Consider the following 14,722-nt stretch of genomic DNA (forward strand, 5'->3'; position numbering starts at 1 on the left):
GCTATTGGTGGCGAAAGCAACGGCGTTTGGCGGCAAACACCAGCGATCGGAGCCAACAACGATAGCAATCGGGAGGTAACGATAGCATTTTTGGCGGCTATTGGAGGCAAATCCAAGGACCTTTGCGGCATCTAATGTCATTTTCGACGACAATTCGAGGCACCCAATAGCATTTTGGCGGTTATTTTCGCAAACCAACAGCAAATGGAAGCAAATCGACTGACGGGCAGCAGCAAATTCAGCAGTAGGCCGTTGTGGTCTTAAACAGTTCTTATAAGAACTAGAGTAATTGAAGAATCAAAAGAATTTTCTTCACTTTTCTAAATGGTTAACGTTTCAACGTTTCGGTTCCATGGAAAATGCTTGCTCATTCAGCGTCGGATAATCATTCGAGCAGCAGCAGCAGCCGATATGGTTTCCCCCACCACCTACACTAGCTTACAAGCAGCAGCGGCAGTGCCAGTGACTATAAAATGGTACTCTTGGTTCGCCGTCTGCACATTCATCGCACAATCGCACTGACGGACGGTCAGCATTTACCATCGACAGCTATTGGTGGCGAAAGCAACGGCGTTTGGCGGCAAACACCAGCGATCGGAGCCAACAACGATAGCAATCGGGAGGTAACGATAGCATTTTTGGCGGCTATTGGAGGCAAATCCAAGAACCTTTGCGGCATCTAATGTCATTTTCGATGACAATTCGAGGCACCCAATAGCATTTTGGCGGTTATTTTCGCAAACCAACAGCAAATGGAAGCAAATCGACTGACGGGCAGCAGCAAATTCAGCAGTAGGCCGTTGTGGTCTTAAACAGTTCTTATAAGAACTAGAGTAATTGAAGAATCAAAAGAATTTTCTTCACTTTTCTAAATGGTTAACGTTTCAACGTTCCATGGAAAATGCTTGCTCATTCAGCGTCGGATAATCATTCGAGCAGCAGCAGCAGCCGATATGGTTTCCCCCACCACCTACACTAGCTTACAAGCAGCAGCGGCAGTGCCAGTGACTATAAAATGGTACTCTTGGTTCGCCGTCTGCACATTCATCGCACAATCGCACTGACGGACGGTCAGCATTTACCATCGACAGCTATTGGTGGCGAAAGCAACGGCGTTTGGCGGCAAACACCAGCGATCGGAGCCAACAACGATAGCAATCGGGAGGTAACGATAGCATTTTTGGCGGCTATTGGAGGCAAATCCAAGGACCTTTGCGGCATCTAATGTCATTTTCGATGACAATTCGAGGCACCCAATAGCATTTTGGCGGTTATTTTCGCAAACCAACAGCAAATGGAAGCAAATCGACTGACGGGCAGCAGCAAATTCAGCAGTAGGCCGTTGTGGTCTTAAACAGTTCTTATAAGAACTAGAGTAATTGAAGAATCAAAAGAATTTTCTTCACTTTTCTAAATGGTTAACGTTTCAACGTTCCATGGAAAATGCTTGCTCATTCAGCGTCGGATAATCATTCGAGCAGCAGCAGCAGCCGATATGGTTTCCCCCACCACCTACACTAGCTTACAAGCAGCAGCGGCAGTGCCAGTGACTATAAAATGGTACTCTTGGTTCGCCGTCTGCACATTCATCGCACAATCGCACTGACGGACGGTCAGCATTTACCATCGACAGCTATTGGTGGCGAAAGCAACGGCGTTTGGCGGCAAACACCAGCGATCGGAGCCAACAACGATAGCAATCGGGAGGTAACGATAGCATTTTTGGCGGCTATTGGAGGCAAATCCAAGGACCTTTGCGGCATCTAATGTCATTTTCGACGACAATTCGAGGCACCCAATAGCATTTTGGCGGTTATTTTCGCAAACTAACAGCAAATGGAAGCAAATCGACTGACGGGCAGCAGCAAATTCAGCAGTAGGCCGTTGTGGTCTTAAACAGTTCTTATAAGAACTAGAGTAATTGAAGAATCAAAAGAATTTTCTTCACTTTTCTAAATGGTTAACGTTTCAACGTTCCATGGAAAATGCTTGCTCATTCAGCGTCGGATAATCATTCGAGCAGCAGCAGCAATTGATCTGGTTTCCCCCACCACCTCACTAGCTTACAAGCAGCAGCGGCAGTGCCAGTGACTATAAAATGGTACTCTTGGTTCGCCGTCTGCTCATTCATCGCACAATCGCACTGACGGACGGTCAGCATTTACCATCGACAGCTATTGGTGGCGAAACCAACGGCATTTAGCGGCAAGACCGGTTATTGGTGGCAACACCGATTGTTGACTGCACTGAAGAGGTTGATGTTACTTGTAACCAATGGCCCTTTTAAGGGCCGCAAACTAATTAAATGAAGCATAATCAGAATTTATCTCAAATGTGCAAAATGGTTTTGATTATTATTTGTAACCAACGGCCAGAAACTATTTGAAGGAAGTTGGTTCAAATATCAAACTACGCATAACATATTTATTACAATGATCTGTGGGCTGGCCATTCATTGCTATTTCAACCTTTGTGAAATACAGTAGTGATTTGTTAAAGAATTCGCTATGTCTAAATGGTTGCAGGCGTTATATTTACGTAACCACCGTAAACGTATTCGTGAACAAGTGGCTGGTGTAGTAATTGAACCAAGGATATCCTTAACAGGAGCAGAGCGTACTAGATTATCACGCAAACGAAAGCGTGAGAGTGCTTCTAGTTCGGCAGGTGAAGTTGCAAGTTTGTCGCACGAAGAGGCATCGCCCGCAGATATCAATCCATCGCATACCGTTATAATTCCGTCACATGAAATGACAGGTAAGCATATTTATAAAAAATTATCGCATGCTATTTGAGCTGTTTAGAAAGAAGTTCATAATAAATTTCGTAGCGAAATTACAAAAATACACTACAACTCAGTGCATTGATGGCAACAAATGTTTGTTTATTCGTGAATCTAAAATTGAATCTAAAATTTCAATTTAAATTAGTTGTGAAAATCTGGTGAATACTTAAATTACATAGTGGATCGTGAAACAATGTTCAAACTATCTCTGCTCTATTTACTCTATTTACTGCTAAATTGCTAGGGAATAGTAGGGAAGTGAACTGCTTGTATCCTCATGACTCAAGAAATGCACCGATTTTATTGTCCAGTCCCAGATACACCTGGCTGAGCTTCTATCAAGCAGTTATTAATAATTGTGTAAGACAGATTATCTAGTTTGACATATTATTTAATGAGTATTATATGACACAGTCCTACGTCACCCTTTCGTACAACCCTTAGGGCTGTATACCTTGTAGTTTTTTCAATCATTTGTAATTTTGTAAACCCCTGCTCAGTTCAACAATTCAATTTTGTCTTTAGTAAACCCTAATCTAGTTTCGATTTGGTTATATCTACTGGTGTAAACAATATCTAAACCAAATCTTTTTAATTTCGGACAAAATTGGTGTGTTAACAGCGTATCGTACTCCACCGCTACTCTTTTCAGATCGTTTGTTATTGGAGTTTGCGTGGTAAAAGTTTTCCTATATTGGATCTTACGTTTCTTATCAACAATCAATGGTTTGAATGGTATTTCTATTAAAGCCATTTAACCTGCCAACTTCAAAAATGTAATACATTTCAATCTGTTTCGCTTCTCTACTGAGGGGCAGTGATTTCATGCGATGGACCATGTGATGGAAAGAGGCCATTTTGTGTTGAAAAGAGTGATTTAAGTATTCGTAGGTTTCCAATGTCTTGTGTATATTGATTATTGATAATACCTAAAAATTGTGAATGCGAATGTGAAATAAGTTTCTTCGTTTTGTACATCGTTAATTTTGTTCGGCACCGACGTATACTCCTTAATCGAAACGTCTTGTGGAAAATTAGGCTCGACTTACAGCTTAAATGCGCGATTGAATAAATTATTACTCGCATTGTTGTCTCAACCTTCTACGCGATTTGAAATGACACGATAATGCCTCTGAAACATGCACGTAGTACATAACTCGCTTTAGGGTAGCTTTTATCAGATGCGTAAGTTTGTCCGGAAATCTGCTCTTGTACATTATGTACCATAGCTCTTCGAGCTCGACTGGATTGTCTGCTAGCCTGAAATCCATGAAAACATGATGCGTCAGCAAGTAGTCCCAAATTTTCTGAAGAATTCGTTAGATATGCATTGGATTGAAATTATCCGGTGAAGTATCATTGTTAGTGGTTCTTTGCCTTTTTTGTAGAATTCTGCCGGGAGTCGCTCCTCTACGGCGGCTCTATTCTTCTAATTCGGGGGCCAAAACCCTGTTATCGTTTGTTATCGGCACTCCTAGATTAACTTCCGTTTAATCTCCTTCTGATATATACTTTTACCTTTCACCTGTCGACCATCTAACATTCGTTGGTGACCAGGTTTTCCTCCTCATTCCTACACATATCAGGCTTCGGTGTGTATCCTTTACGAGATTGGTTCGCCATCTCATAGAACTTGCGCGACTCATTCGCCCAGAATAGTTATTCTAGCTCTTCACAATCTCTGTCTTCCTTCAGGCGCTTTTTCCTCATCAGGATCGTAGTCAACTCAATCCGCGCTCGTCAATACTTGACCAAATTCTTCCTCGTGGTGATGCTTAAATAGTTTTTCCAAGCCTAATTTTTTTCTCCATCGCTTGTTGGCATTCCCTGGTAAACCAACCATTTCGTGTACTCGACACTTCTTCACTTCTTCACTTAACATCGCGATCGCGGCCTCATTGACAGCCGAGCGTGTTTTGCTCCATCCGTGTTCGAGAACCGATGGCTTTGTGGATAACTTTGCGGGGAAAGAAATTGCTTCTGAACACCAGGCCTCGAGAAACTGCAAATTTGATGCATCACTGGCCGTTATCGTTCGTGTCGGTGTACAGGCTATGGGATCCGATCACTGGTCTATCTATCGGTTCCCTGCCGATCTGAGCGCTATTTCACTGGATAATTTCAATCTAATCTACCAAACTCCCCAGAAAATTCGGGAGTACGTGCTCATGCATCATGTTTTCGTGGGTTTCAAGCTAGCAGACGATAGTAGATAATGCACAAGAACAGATTTCCGAACAAACTGACTCATCTGAGATCAAAGCTACCCTGAAGCGAGTGATGTACTACGTGTGTGTTTTGGACACATTCTGGGCCCTACAGTTCATCCCCGATGATGTCCCGTGGCGAACAGGTGTCGTACGTTGCCTCTAGCTCCGCATAAAACGCTTCCTGCTCATCGTCGAGTCCACCTTCGTGTGGACAGTGTACGTTTCTGAGGGTGAAGTTGAAGAAATGGGGTTTTATCCTCAACATACACTTCCACTCATCCGCAGTGGTGCCATATCTACGGATTTATCCGTAGTTCTACGGATTTAAGAATTTTCTATAGATCAAGTGCTGGAATCTACGGATTCGATCGCCGAAAAACGCGACAAAAAAGCCAAAAGCGTCAAACAGTCGACGCAATTACGATGAAAAGGATAGTAAAAAGATCAGATAGATAACAAAAATACAAAGAAAAAAAATTGAAAAATGACAAAAAAGCGTCGAAAAGACAGCAAAATGAGGACTAAAGCACAACGAATAGACGGCAAATAGACAACAAAGAGACGACGAAGTGGCGGCGAAAGACGGCATAATGACGACAAAAATGCGATAAAATGTTGACGAAAAAGTTGACGAAAAGACGATGAAAAAAAATAGCAACAAAAATAACAAATAATGACAACAAAGTCGACAAATACAACAGAGAAATTGCAATATGACGTTGAATACGAAGAAAAGGCAACAAAAAGATGACAACAAGCCAACGAAAGAACGACAGAAAGGCGATGATAAGGTGAAAGAACGACAAACAAGGCAAGCAAAACGACGACGGAAACATAATACAAGATAATAACAAATGGGCAAAAAGGCCATTGAAAACAGTCAAAAATACGATAGAAAACCGTCCAAAAACGTATAAAAGCTCTCAACCAAAAAACGCCTCAAAACGCTGAAATATGACAACTAACCGCTGAAACGAGACAAAGGTACTATGTAAACTATGTAAAAACGCGCTGAAAAGAGGCCAAAAAAACAAAAACAAGAAAGGAAAACACGACAAAAAGGACAAATACGACATAAATGCAACAAAAAGATGACAAATACGAACAAAAGACAACAAAAAGACGGTGTAGAAAGTTTTTCGAAGTCCGATTTTGCGTGACTCGAACTAAAAATAGTTTTATTTGCATTTGTATTAACAAATTATTTAATTTTACTTACAATAAGTTACTTCTTTTACTATGATTATAAGCTCACTCCGAAATCAGCTTTAGAGAACTATATAGCTATTAAAGCTATTAAATTACAGGTTTAGAAAATATTGATTGTTTAACTAATAGAAAGGAAAATTACCGTTTTAATTGGTAATCCTTTAAATTGATAATCCTTTAAGCCAAAAGATGGTTTCTCAACAAATTCGCGTTGCACTAAGCTATGGAAATATAAACTGGCTAATCATCTTATGCAGTACAAACAAGTAGTAAAACTACTTATCTCCTGAATAAAGCGTCAGCAGTCAACAAGTGTAATTGTGTTTTATCGGTCACAAGAAACTATTTTAATAACTAAAAAATGTTAATTCCACGAATTCAATCATGTCTACGATCCACTGGCCATACAATATCTTTTTCATCTTTTCTCCTTGGCTATATCAACCTTAACACTCACTCACAGGCGTTATCAGTTGCAAATCATTTAGTCACCTGTGGTGTAACAAGTCTGTAATCGTGGATAACAGAAGGCTGGCATGGTACGTGCGTTAAGAGATGGCAAAACGGTTTTGAAAAGACAACAATAAGATGACGAAAAGATGCCAAAACGGCAGAGAAAACAACAAACACAAAAAATGTTTAAAAGTGTAAAAAACTAACAGGCAAAGGAAATAACACGAAAATACAGTGAAGACGACGATAAAACGCCAAAACAGTGACAAAAAAGACAACAAAAATGGCAAAAGCCGCAAAATACCACCAAATACTAACGACAAATCACCAAAAGCACCAAAAAGGCGATAAAATATGCAAATAAATATCACAAATATAAGATAGATGGCGAAAAAACGACAAAACGGTTTTTGCAACTTTGGTTTTTACAACTTTTTTCATTTTTTGTATATGCCACTGCGACAGTCTTAAAGATCCTCCTTTGTAGTAGTTTTGGTTGTCTTGAAAAACAGAACGACGAAAAAAGGTGATGAAAAGAGAAACAAAACGACAAAACGACAACAAAAAATGATGAAAAAATGACAAAAAAACAAAAAAAAAATCGACAAAATCGCAATGCCAAAATGAAGGTGCGAAAACAATACTAAAAAACTTCAAGGTATACAGCCCTAAGGGTTGTACGATAGGGTGACGTAGGACTATATTAGATCATTAAATCAAAGATTAATGTAAACTGCATTTCTAGCACATGTATGTTTATAAGAATTATTCCCCTGCGGTTTTTCGGACGTAGCCAGGTATATAATGCGTTTATATAGCCATAAACTATATGCGCAACCTCATATGCCAATGCTAATACTAATGTATGTTTATAAGAATCTTTGTCTAAGTGATTTTTAAAAGAAAAGGGCGAAATGTGCAGATTCAATTTTACATTGAATGCAATGGCGGCTTTGAAAATACGTGGACGGGGATTCATAAGTACAACGACTGCAACCATTGAGACAGAGATTTCTTTTAAAAATCACTTGTATACATCATAAAGGTTGTAATAGTAATGAATGACCAGCCCACCGATTATTGTCAAGCTACGCATGACATGTTTCAATAATCTTACTTTAACTCGCTTGTGGCCTTTAAAAGGACCATTGGTTACAAATAACATTAAAACCAAAGCACGTTTCTCGCAAATATGACGTGCCATTCGAATGTACTTCTCTTTTGACATGAATGGCAACAGGCACGTACGTTAGCGGCGTCGATTTACTGTCTCTTGCTCCGAGAAGGTTTTACTAGTTTACTTTCACAGCTCACCGCTTGTTACATAGCAGAAAATATGGCACATACGAAAAAATTGCTGTTTTATTTGTATGATAGTCCTTATCCTCCTACCACAGCGGTGAGGGGTTTCAAACCATCATAAAATAAATTCATGCTTCCAAAAACCCACACATGCCAAATTTGGTTCCATTTCCTTGATTAGTTCTCGAGCTTTGAAAAAATTTGTATTTCATTTGTATGGAAGCCCCCCCTCTTAGAAGGGGAAGGAGTCTCAGTGCACCATAGAAAAAAATCCTTCTTTCTAAACCCCCACATGCCAAATTTGGTTCCCGTTGCATGATTAGTTCTCGAGTTTTGAGGAAATTTTTGTTTCATTTGTACAGGAGCCCCCCCTCTTACGTCCTCCTTAAAATTATTCTCTAATCCCCTCTATAGAATTGCTGGTCATTTTATCTATCCAACGACATATAAATTGTTCAGGGTCGTTCAGTAGTTTAGTAGTTATTACCATTTGAAATCTTTCATTCAAACGTTACACTTCCATTTTCGTTTTCACAAAGTGCTACCCAGTCCCAGTATAGAAAAACAAAAACGTAGTCCTACGTCAAAAGACGACAAGAACGGTAAAACCCCTTGAAAGGAACTACTAACAACGCAAAAATGGAAAAACATAAATGAAAGGCGTATGATGAATAATCATACGATGAATAATTTCAACTAAAATTTGATTAAAACCTGAAAATCAAATTGATTTTAAAATGAAAGTGTAACCCTTTCTTCGGTAATAAACTACGGATAACTATGGATTGTTCGTCAGCAATGTCTGGCAACGCTGTTCGTCGGTCGCCTTCCAGTCCACCACGCGATCCAGTATCTGCCTGTCACTACTAAACCCGTTCCCAGCTCGTTGGTCCACTGCTTTGGTAAAATTGGACCTTGCCGCCATGGTTCATCCGGCCAGTTAGCGTCGAGATACGAAGCTGGTCTAACATACCAGTCGTCGTATGCTCGAACCTCGGCTGGGCGGTGTTGCTAAAGTCAGTAGGAACGTTGCACTAGCTCCGTAATTGTCCTGTACTCTAATAATCGGCTGCGAAGACTGTCAACTTTGTCCATACTGAATGTTCCGAGTCGAATTTGCTTGATATTTTGTAGTAAGGTGGTTTTAGGTAGGTGCTTATTTACTAGGGTCACGCTACCGAGTCTCGTGATGGGGCTTTTATATTGGGTGTAGCACCGAGACAACAAATTTTTTGGTTCAGTAGCCCACTCTGGATCAGACGCTGTCATGAGCCGCTCTTAGCCTGGAGTACGCACTTGCTTGAGGAATCGTCAAGCCACCAAGAGCCGCCCCTGGCATGGAAACAGACGCTTAAGGCTGGCAAGGCTATTCCTCGTTGCAACACTTACCGTTCACATGAGTGACTCCTTCCTTGTCGGTATACGATCTTAATTTTCAAAGGGGTTGGCTACCGATTTTCGCCAAGATTGCTCGTATTCCGGCTGGTACCATGAGAAGGTAGGGATAGGAGTTGCTGAATAAGAGGCTAAGGACCCCTATTGGGTCTATGTTACCCATTCTCCATCCGTTCACCAACCATATAACCCTTCAGATGATGCCTAATGCTGCGGGTATTACAGCAGTCGTGCTGATTACTCTTTTTGCAGATGGGACAAACCACATCTTCCATCCATTGCCAAATCCTGGAAATTACCCTATGAAATGCCGTTGCTAGTGGCTCTACTCGTCTTCAGCCGTTCAGATTTCTCGCCGGATCTCTTCAAAATCGTAAGCCGCAACGTAAGTATCGTTTGTGGGTTTCCCAGGCAAACTTCTGTTCCGCGCCTGTTCTCACGCTTTCCTCCTCGTCCCTACAGCGTCCCTACACATATCATGCTGCGGGGTGTATCTTTGACGAGATTGATTATCGTTCTTGTAGAACATGCGCGTGCCATTAGTCCAGAATGGTTGTCCTATCTCGAGATAGAGATATCTCTGAATTGAATTTCGATCTGCAAACCCTACAAAATGATATTTCATTTCGTAAAAATTTCGAATTTCGTAAAAATATTGATAATCCAAATGAATCAATTGAGTTCTTTAATGGTCATATTAGGGCAGTCCACGATCTGTGTATACCTCTCCGTGCCAGTACTAATCGTCGAAAATCCAACGAATGGTTTACCTATAGTGTCCGACGGTCTTTACTTGAACGTGACTTAGCGTATAAAGACTGGTTAAGGGCTCCTCCCGAATTGAAAAGCTATAAACGACAACGGTATAAGGAGTTACGAAACCGTGCAAATACACACGTTGCACGAGCCAAAAAACAGTTTTTGGAGCAGTACCTGGATAGTAGAGTATCGTCAAAAGCCTTGTGGCAACGAGTGAAGCGAACAGGGGTAGGCAAGGATAAAGAGGCGCAGCACCACGACTTCGATCCCGATGAGGTAAATGAAGTTTTCTTGTCCAACTGTACTACGAGTGGCACCCTAGAAGGGAATCCCCCAAGATCTATAATGTACGAGTACGAGTTTGCTTTTCGACCAGTAGAGTTGGGAGGTCATAAATGCCATTTGGGACGTTAAGTCGAACGCAGTAGGTCTGGACGGGCTACCTATCAAGTTTATTAAGATAATCTTACCATTGGTAATTGAACGTGTAACTCACTTGTTCAACGCATTCATCGGGTCGTCTACTTTCTCGGAATGTTGGAAGCATGCAAAGGTACTGCCATTGAAAAAGAAACCTCGTCTGAACGATCTTACGAATCTACGTCCGATTAGCATATTATGCGCGCTCTCCAAGTCTTTTGAGAAGCTTCTCAAGCAACAAATGGCACATTACATCGAAAGCAACAATCTACTAACTGACTACCAAGCTGGTTTTCGTAAAGGTCAAAACATTAAAACTGCTATACTACGTGTACATGATGATTTAGGAGCGATAATCGATAAAAAAGGTGTTGGTGTTCTTCTACTGCTCGACTTTTCGAAGGCTTTCGATATAATTCCACACCGGAAGCTGCTTGCAAAACTTGAAGCTCAGTTCAACTTTTCGTCTGCGCTGTTAGCATGCTGTATGCATATCTACAAGGCAGAAAACAAACTGTGTACTGTGGTGGTCGCTGCTCCAGCTGTGCTGAATCTACAGCTGGTGTTCCGCAAGGCTCAGTTCTCGGACCGTTGCTGTTCTGCTGCAACATAAACGATCTTCCAACAATCCTCAAATTTTGTTCCATCCAGATGTATGCTGATGACGTTCAACTATATATCGGGCGTCATGGTCCTTGCACATCGGAAATAACTAGGATGATGAATGCGGATCTTGAACGAATTTCAGAATGGTCACGGCAGAGCGGGCTTGCAATAAATCCAGCAAAAGTAAAGCGCTGTTCATAACAAGCCGACGACGGCGTGCAATTGGATTGGTACCTCCGGTGTCGTGCATCGTGATAGACGGTCAAAACGTTCAGTGGTCAGACAGTGCGTACAATCTAGGGTACGTATGCAGCGTCAGTGCCCAGAAGCCTGCCCGTACGGGTAACATTGACAAACGCTAGCATTGACGGTTAACATTGACCGAAGCTTCCGCGACAGCGAAAGTTTTACCTTTCGGTGCGGTTTAAAGTTTATTTCTCTGACCGTTTCAGGGGCAAGCGCAAACGTTCGCACATGGAACAAAACAAACATTGCACGTCGAACGTGCGATGTGAGTTAGCTTAGTACATGTGTGAGAGGTTTCGCGCGCCACCTGAACCTCTCATAGAACTAAAGTAAAGTTCCGCTCTACTCTCTTTTTCTTTTTTTCTCAGCAGCTGTTCTAGTACTTCTTACTACGAACAATTAAAAGCTGATATAAATACCAGCGGCGACGCCGCGAGGAGGGGAGTTGTTCGTTCGTTCCGTTTTACGGACAGTTTTAGTGGTAAAAATGTAGGTTTAGAGAGAATTCCGTGCTCCGTTAGGGGTTCAGAAAAGTCGTGTTGAAAATGAAGGTTTTAGGAGTTAAGTTCTTCGTGTTATGTTAGGCTTAAATGCATTAAAGATTAGGGTCCATTAAGAGTGATAATAAAATTGATTCCAACCGAACACCTAGAAGAAAACCTAGAAGTACGGATTTACATTAAAAGTGATAGTAAAATTGATTCCAACCGAACACCTAGAAGGTTAAGGTAGTCGATAAGGAGGCAACACGTATTCCAGAGCGATCTACAGTGGGACGGTTTGATATCCCAACAGTGCGGGAAGATTTACGCTGGTCTACGAACGCTATACTCCTGTATTTCTACTGCAACGGTCGACACTAAGCTGAAACTGTTTAAAGCACTAATCCTGCCGCACTTTTTATTTGGGGATATCTTCTATGTTCGCCTTAGTGCAAATTTGTTTGAACGTCTTCGAGTTGCATTAAATTGCAGTGTACGCTTCATCTATGGATTGACCAGATACGACAATGTGAGCCACCTGCAAAAAAATCTGTTGGGATGTTCTCTGCAAGTGTTCTACGCATACCGATCCTGCTTGTTCTTGAGAAAACTAATAACCACGCAAATTCCGGCAATACTGCATCGAAGATTGATAGAGTCGAACCGCCGTTGTTTGCAAAACCTGGTGATCCCTTCAAACAGCACTACAAATTACGCTAATTCCCTGTTCATTCGAGGTGTTATAACCGTACCGTAGAACCGTAGTCAGATTAGGTAGTAAAATTATTTTATAAGAAACTGACAATAATACTACAATGACTGTGACGAGCCGGAGGTAGTAATTAAAAAAAGGTTGTACCTTACACTACTGGAAATAAATGAAATGAAATGAAATGAAAGGCGTCTTCATGTACGTATTAACTTAAAATAGTATTAGTCAACGAAACATCCCTAGTAGCACAGTTGTTATAAACTAATTGTGGTAACCGATTAATGTCTAATTTCAGTCAAAAATAAGTTGTTGCAACCAGAAATGACAAAAGTGTGCTACTTGGGATATTGAATTAAAATTGAAAACTTTGATAAAATTATTGTTACCAGTTCTGGAACTATGGTCCGTACAATACTTAATGTGCATCAGCATTCTCACTCTACAAGTGTTTTGGCGTCTTTGTAATGTTCAATTTGATCTCCATCTTCATCTTCAAGCGCCCAGCAACCATTCTGATGCTAAGTGGAATGATTGCACAATAAGTTTAATTAAATTATAATTCTTTTATTTTTCGCAGTACTATTTTAATGCTTTTATGCTGAACCGATGAGAACGAACATAGCAACTCGCAAAGAAATTTTGTGGCTAGATGATAAATGGCTGTGATTTCAAACTCAATCGGATTTGTTATTTCATACCCTGTATAACTCTTCGATATATCTGTGGAAAGATTTATACCACAATTCATATTTTATTTCGTTCCGTTCCGTTTCAGGCTTCATCGTGGTGGCATCGTGTGTGATGACGTTCGAAGCACGAGATTCGGCAGCCAAAGTAGTGCCGGCCCGTTTCAAACTGAGTGGCACAGCACGGAATGCCAGTCGCAGCAATATGTCCCGGCGGTCTACGAGTAAGCATCCGATTTTTTTTGCTGATAGAATTCTGTTATTTTACATATTAGGAAATTCAAGCTGCTTTCGTTTCGAATCAGATGCTGATACCAAAGGAGTTTGAAATGAAAAATTTAAACAACTGTATGCTATTTTTCAGTTTGAGTTTGTTAGAACTTCATGCCAGATTCGCTTCTGGATACCTCAAATTCAATTAACCAATCTAAGATTGCAGGAGAGTGTCCTTGAAACACTAAATGCTACTTTTCAAGTACAATCTGAGTAACAGAAAACACTCCAAAATCTCCCCTTTTAGCGGCTCTTCGCTGGCTTCAAAGTTAAATGGTGAAAAGTATGTACTTCCGTTTCAAGTACGAACACAAGCACACAGGAAGATTGACAGCCGGCTGTGAATGTTGTGCAAAAAGCGAATCCCTGCCAGCCTTTTTTCTGATACGAAATGTGCCGCAAACAACGGATTCTAAAAGTGGTTTCAGGGGGTTTGAGCGATGGTGCGATGTCTATGAAACTCCAGCCAGCTTCCGGAGCACAGTCATTCAGCGACACAGTTTGTGGCACTTGGCATTATATTTGTACGTTTTGTAACTTTACGACGCGAATGTACCTACAAACAAACGGACGACATTGTCCCTCCCAAGCATCATCGAGTGAGCTAGCTTTCGTCGCCTTTAAAAATGCTGAGCTCAACGTTTGTAAGATTGAACGAGATTACAGCTGTTAGTGACAATACAAGCATTACGACCATTAATGACTCACTTAAAGGTTGTAACTTGTAAACTTTTCAATGTTCGAGCAGCCGAAACTTTAGAATCGAAAATTGGCCCATGTCCAATGCGATCCGGGAAGTGCTCTGCAAACATTTAAAAGTAAATTGTGTGGAAACGAAAAGCGGATGACAAAATGATTTATTGCCAAGATTAGTTAAGACGAATTTTCTGCCAATTTGACTTTGGCAATTACTATTTAATCGAGTTAGGGTTTCTGTTCATCCGATCAGCAGTTGGAGTCTCTAAATTAACACCTACTAAAGTTGCTAAAGGATTCCTTTCAGCATACTGATATTCTTTCCAAAACACGCCATAATAACTTTGGTTACTTTTTGTTAGACCTTCGGTAGAATTGAAAACTGCCAAATGAAATGACTTTTTCGTATTACAACTTAAGTTTTCCTTTCGTCAACCTCCCTGGCAATAACAACGAAACGAAACAGGACTTAATGACAACTTGATATT

At 40.9% G+C, this 14,722-nt stretch overlaps 1 protein-coding gene across 1 annotated transcript in view; it reads left to right on the top strand.

Annotated features, from left to right (window-relative positions):
- Positions 1-14,722, top strand: part of LOC128736094 (uncharacterized) — a 61,798-nt gene that overhangs the window by 11,562 nt on the left and 35,514 nt on the right. The window contains exon 3 of the mRNA XM_053830575.1: positions 13,355-13,489. Within this exon, the coding sequence (XP_053686550.1) occupies positions 13,355-13,489 (135 nt within the window). The remainder of the gene's footprint in view (positions 1-13,354; positions 13,490-14,722) is intronic.

Source organism: Sabethes cyaneus, chromosome 2, assembly GCF_943734655.1.
Source record: "Sabethes cyaneus chromosome 2, idSabCyanKW18_F2, whole genome shotgun sequence".
In the NCBI taxonomy this organism is placed as follows: domain Eukaryota; kingdom Metazoa; phylum Arthropoda; class Insecta; order Diptera; family Culicidae; genus Sabethes; species Sabethes cyaneus.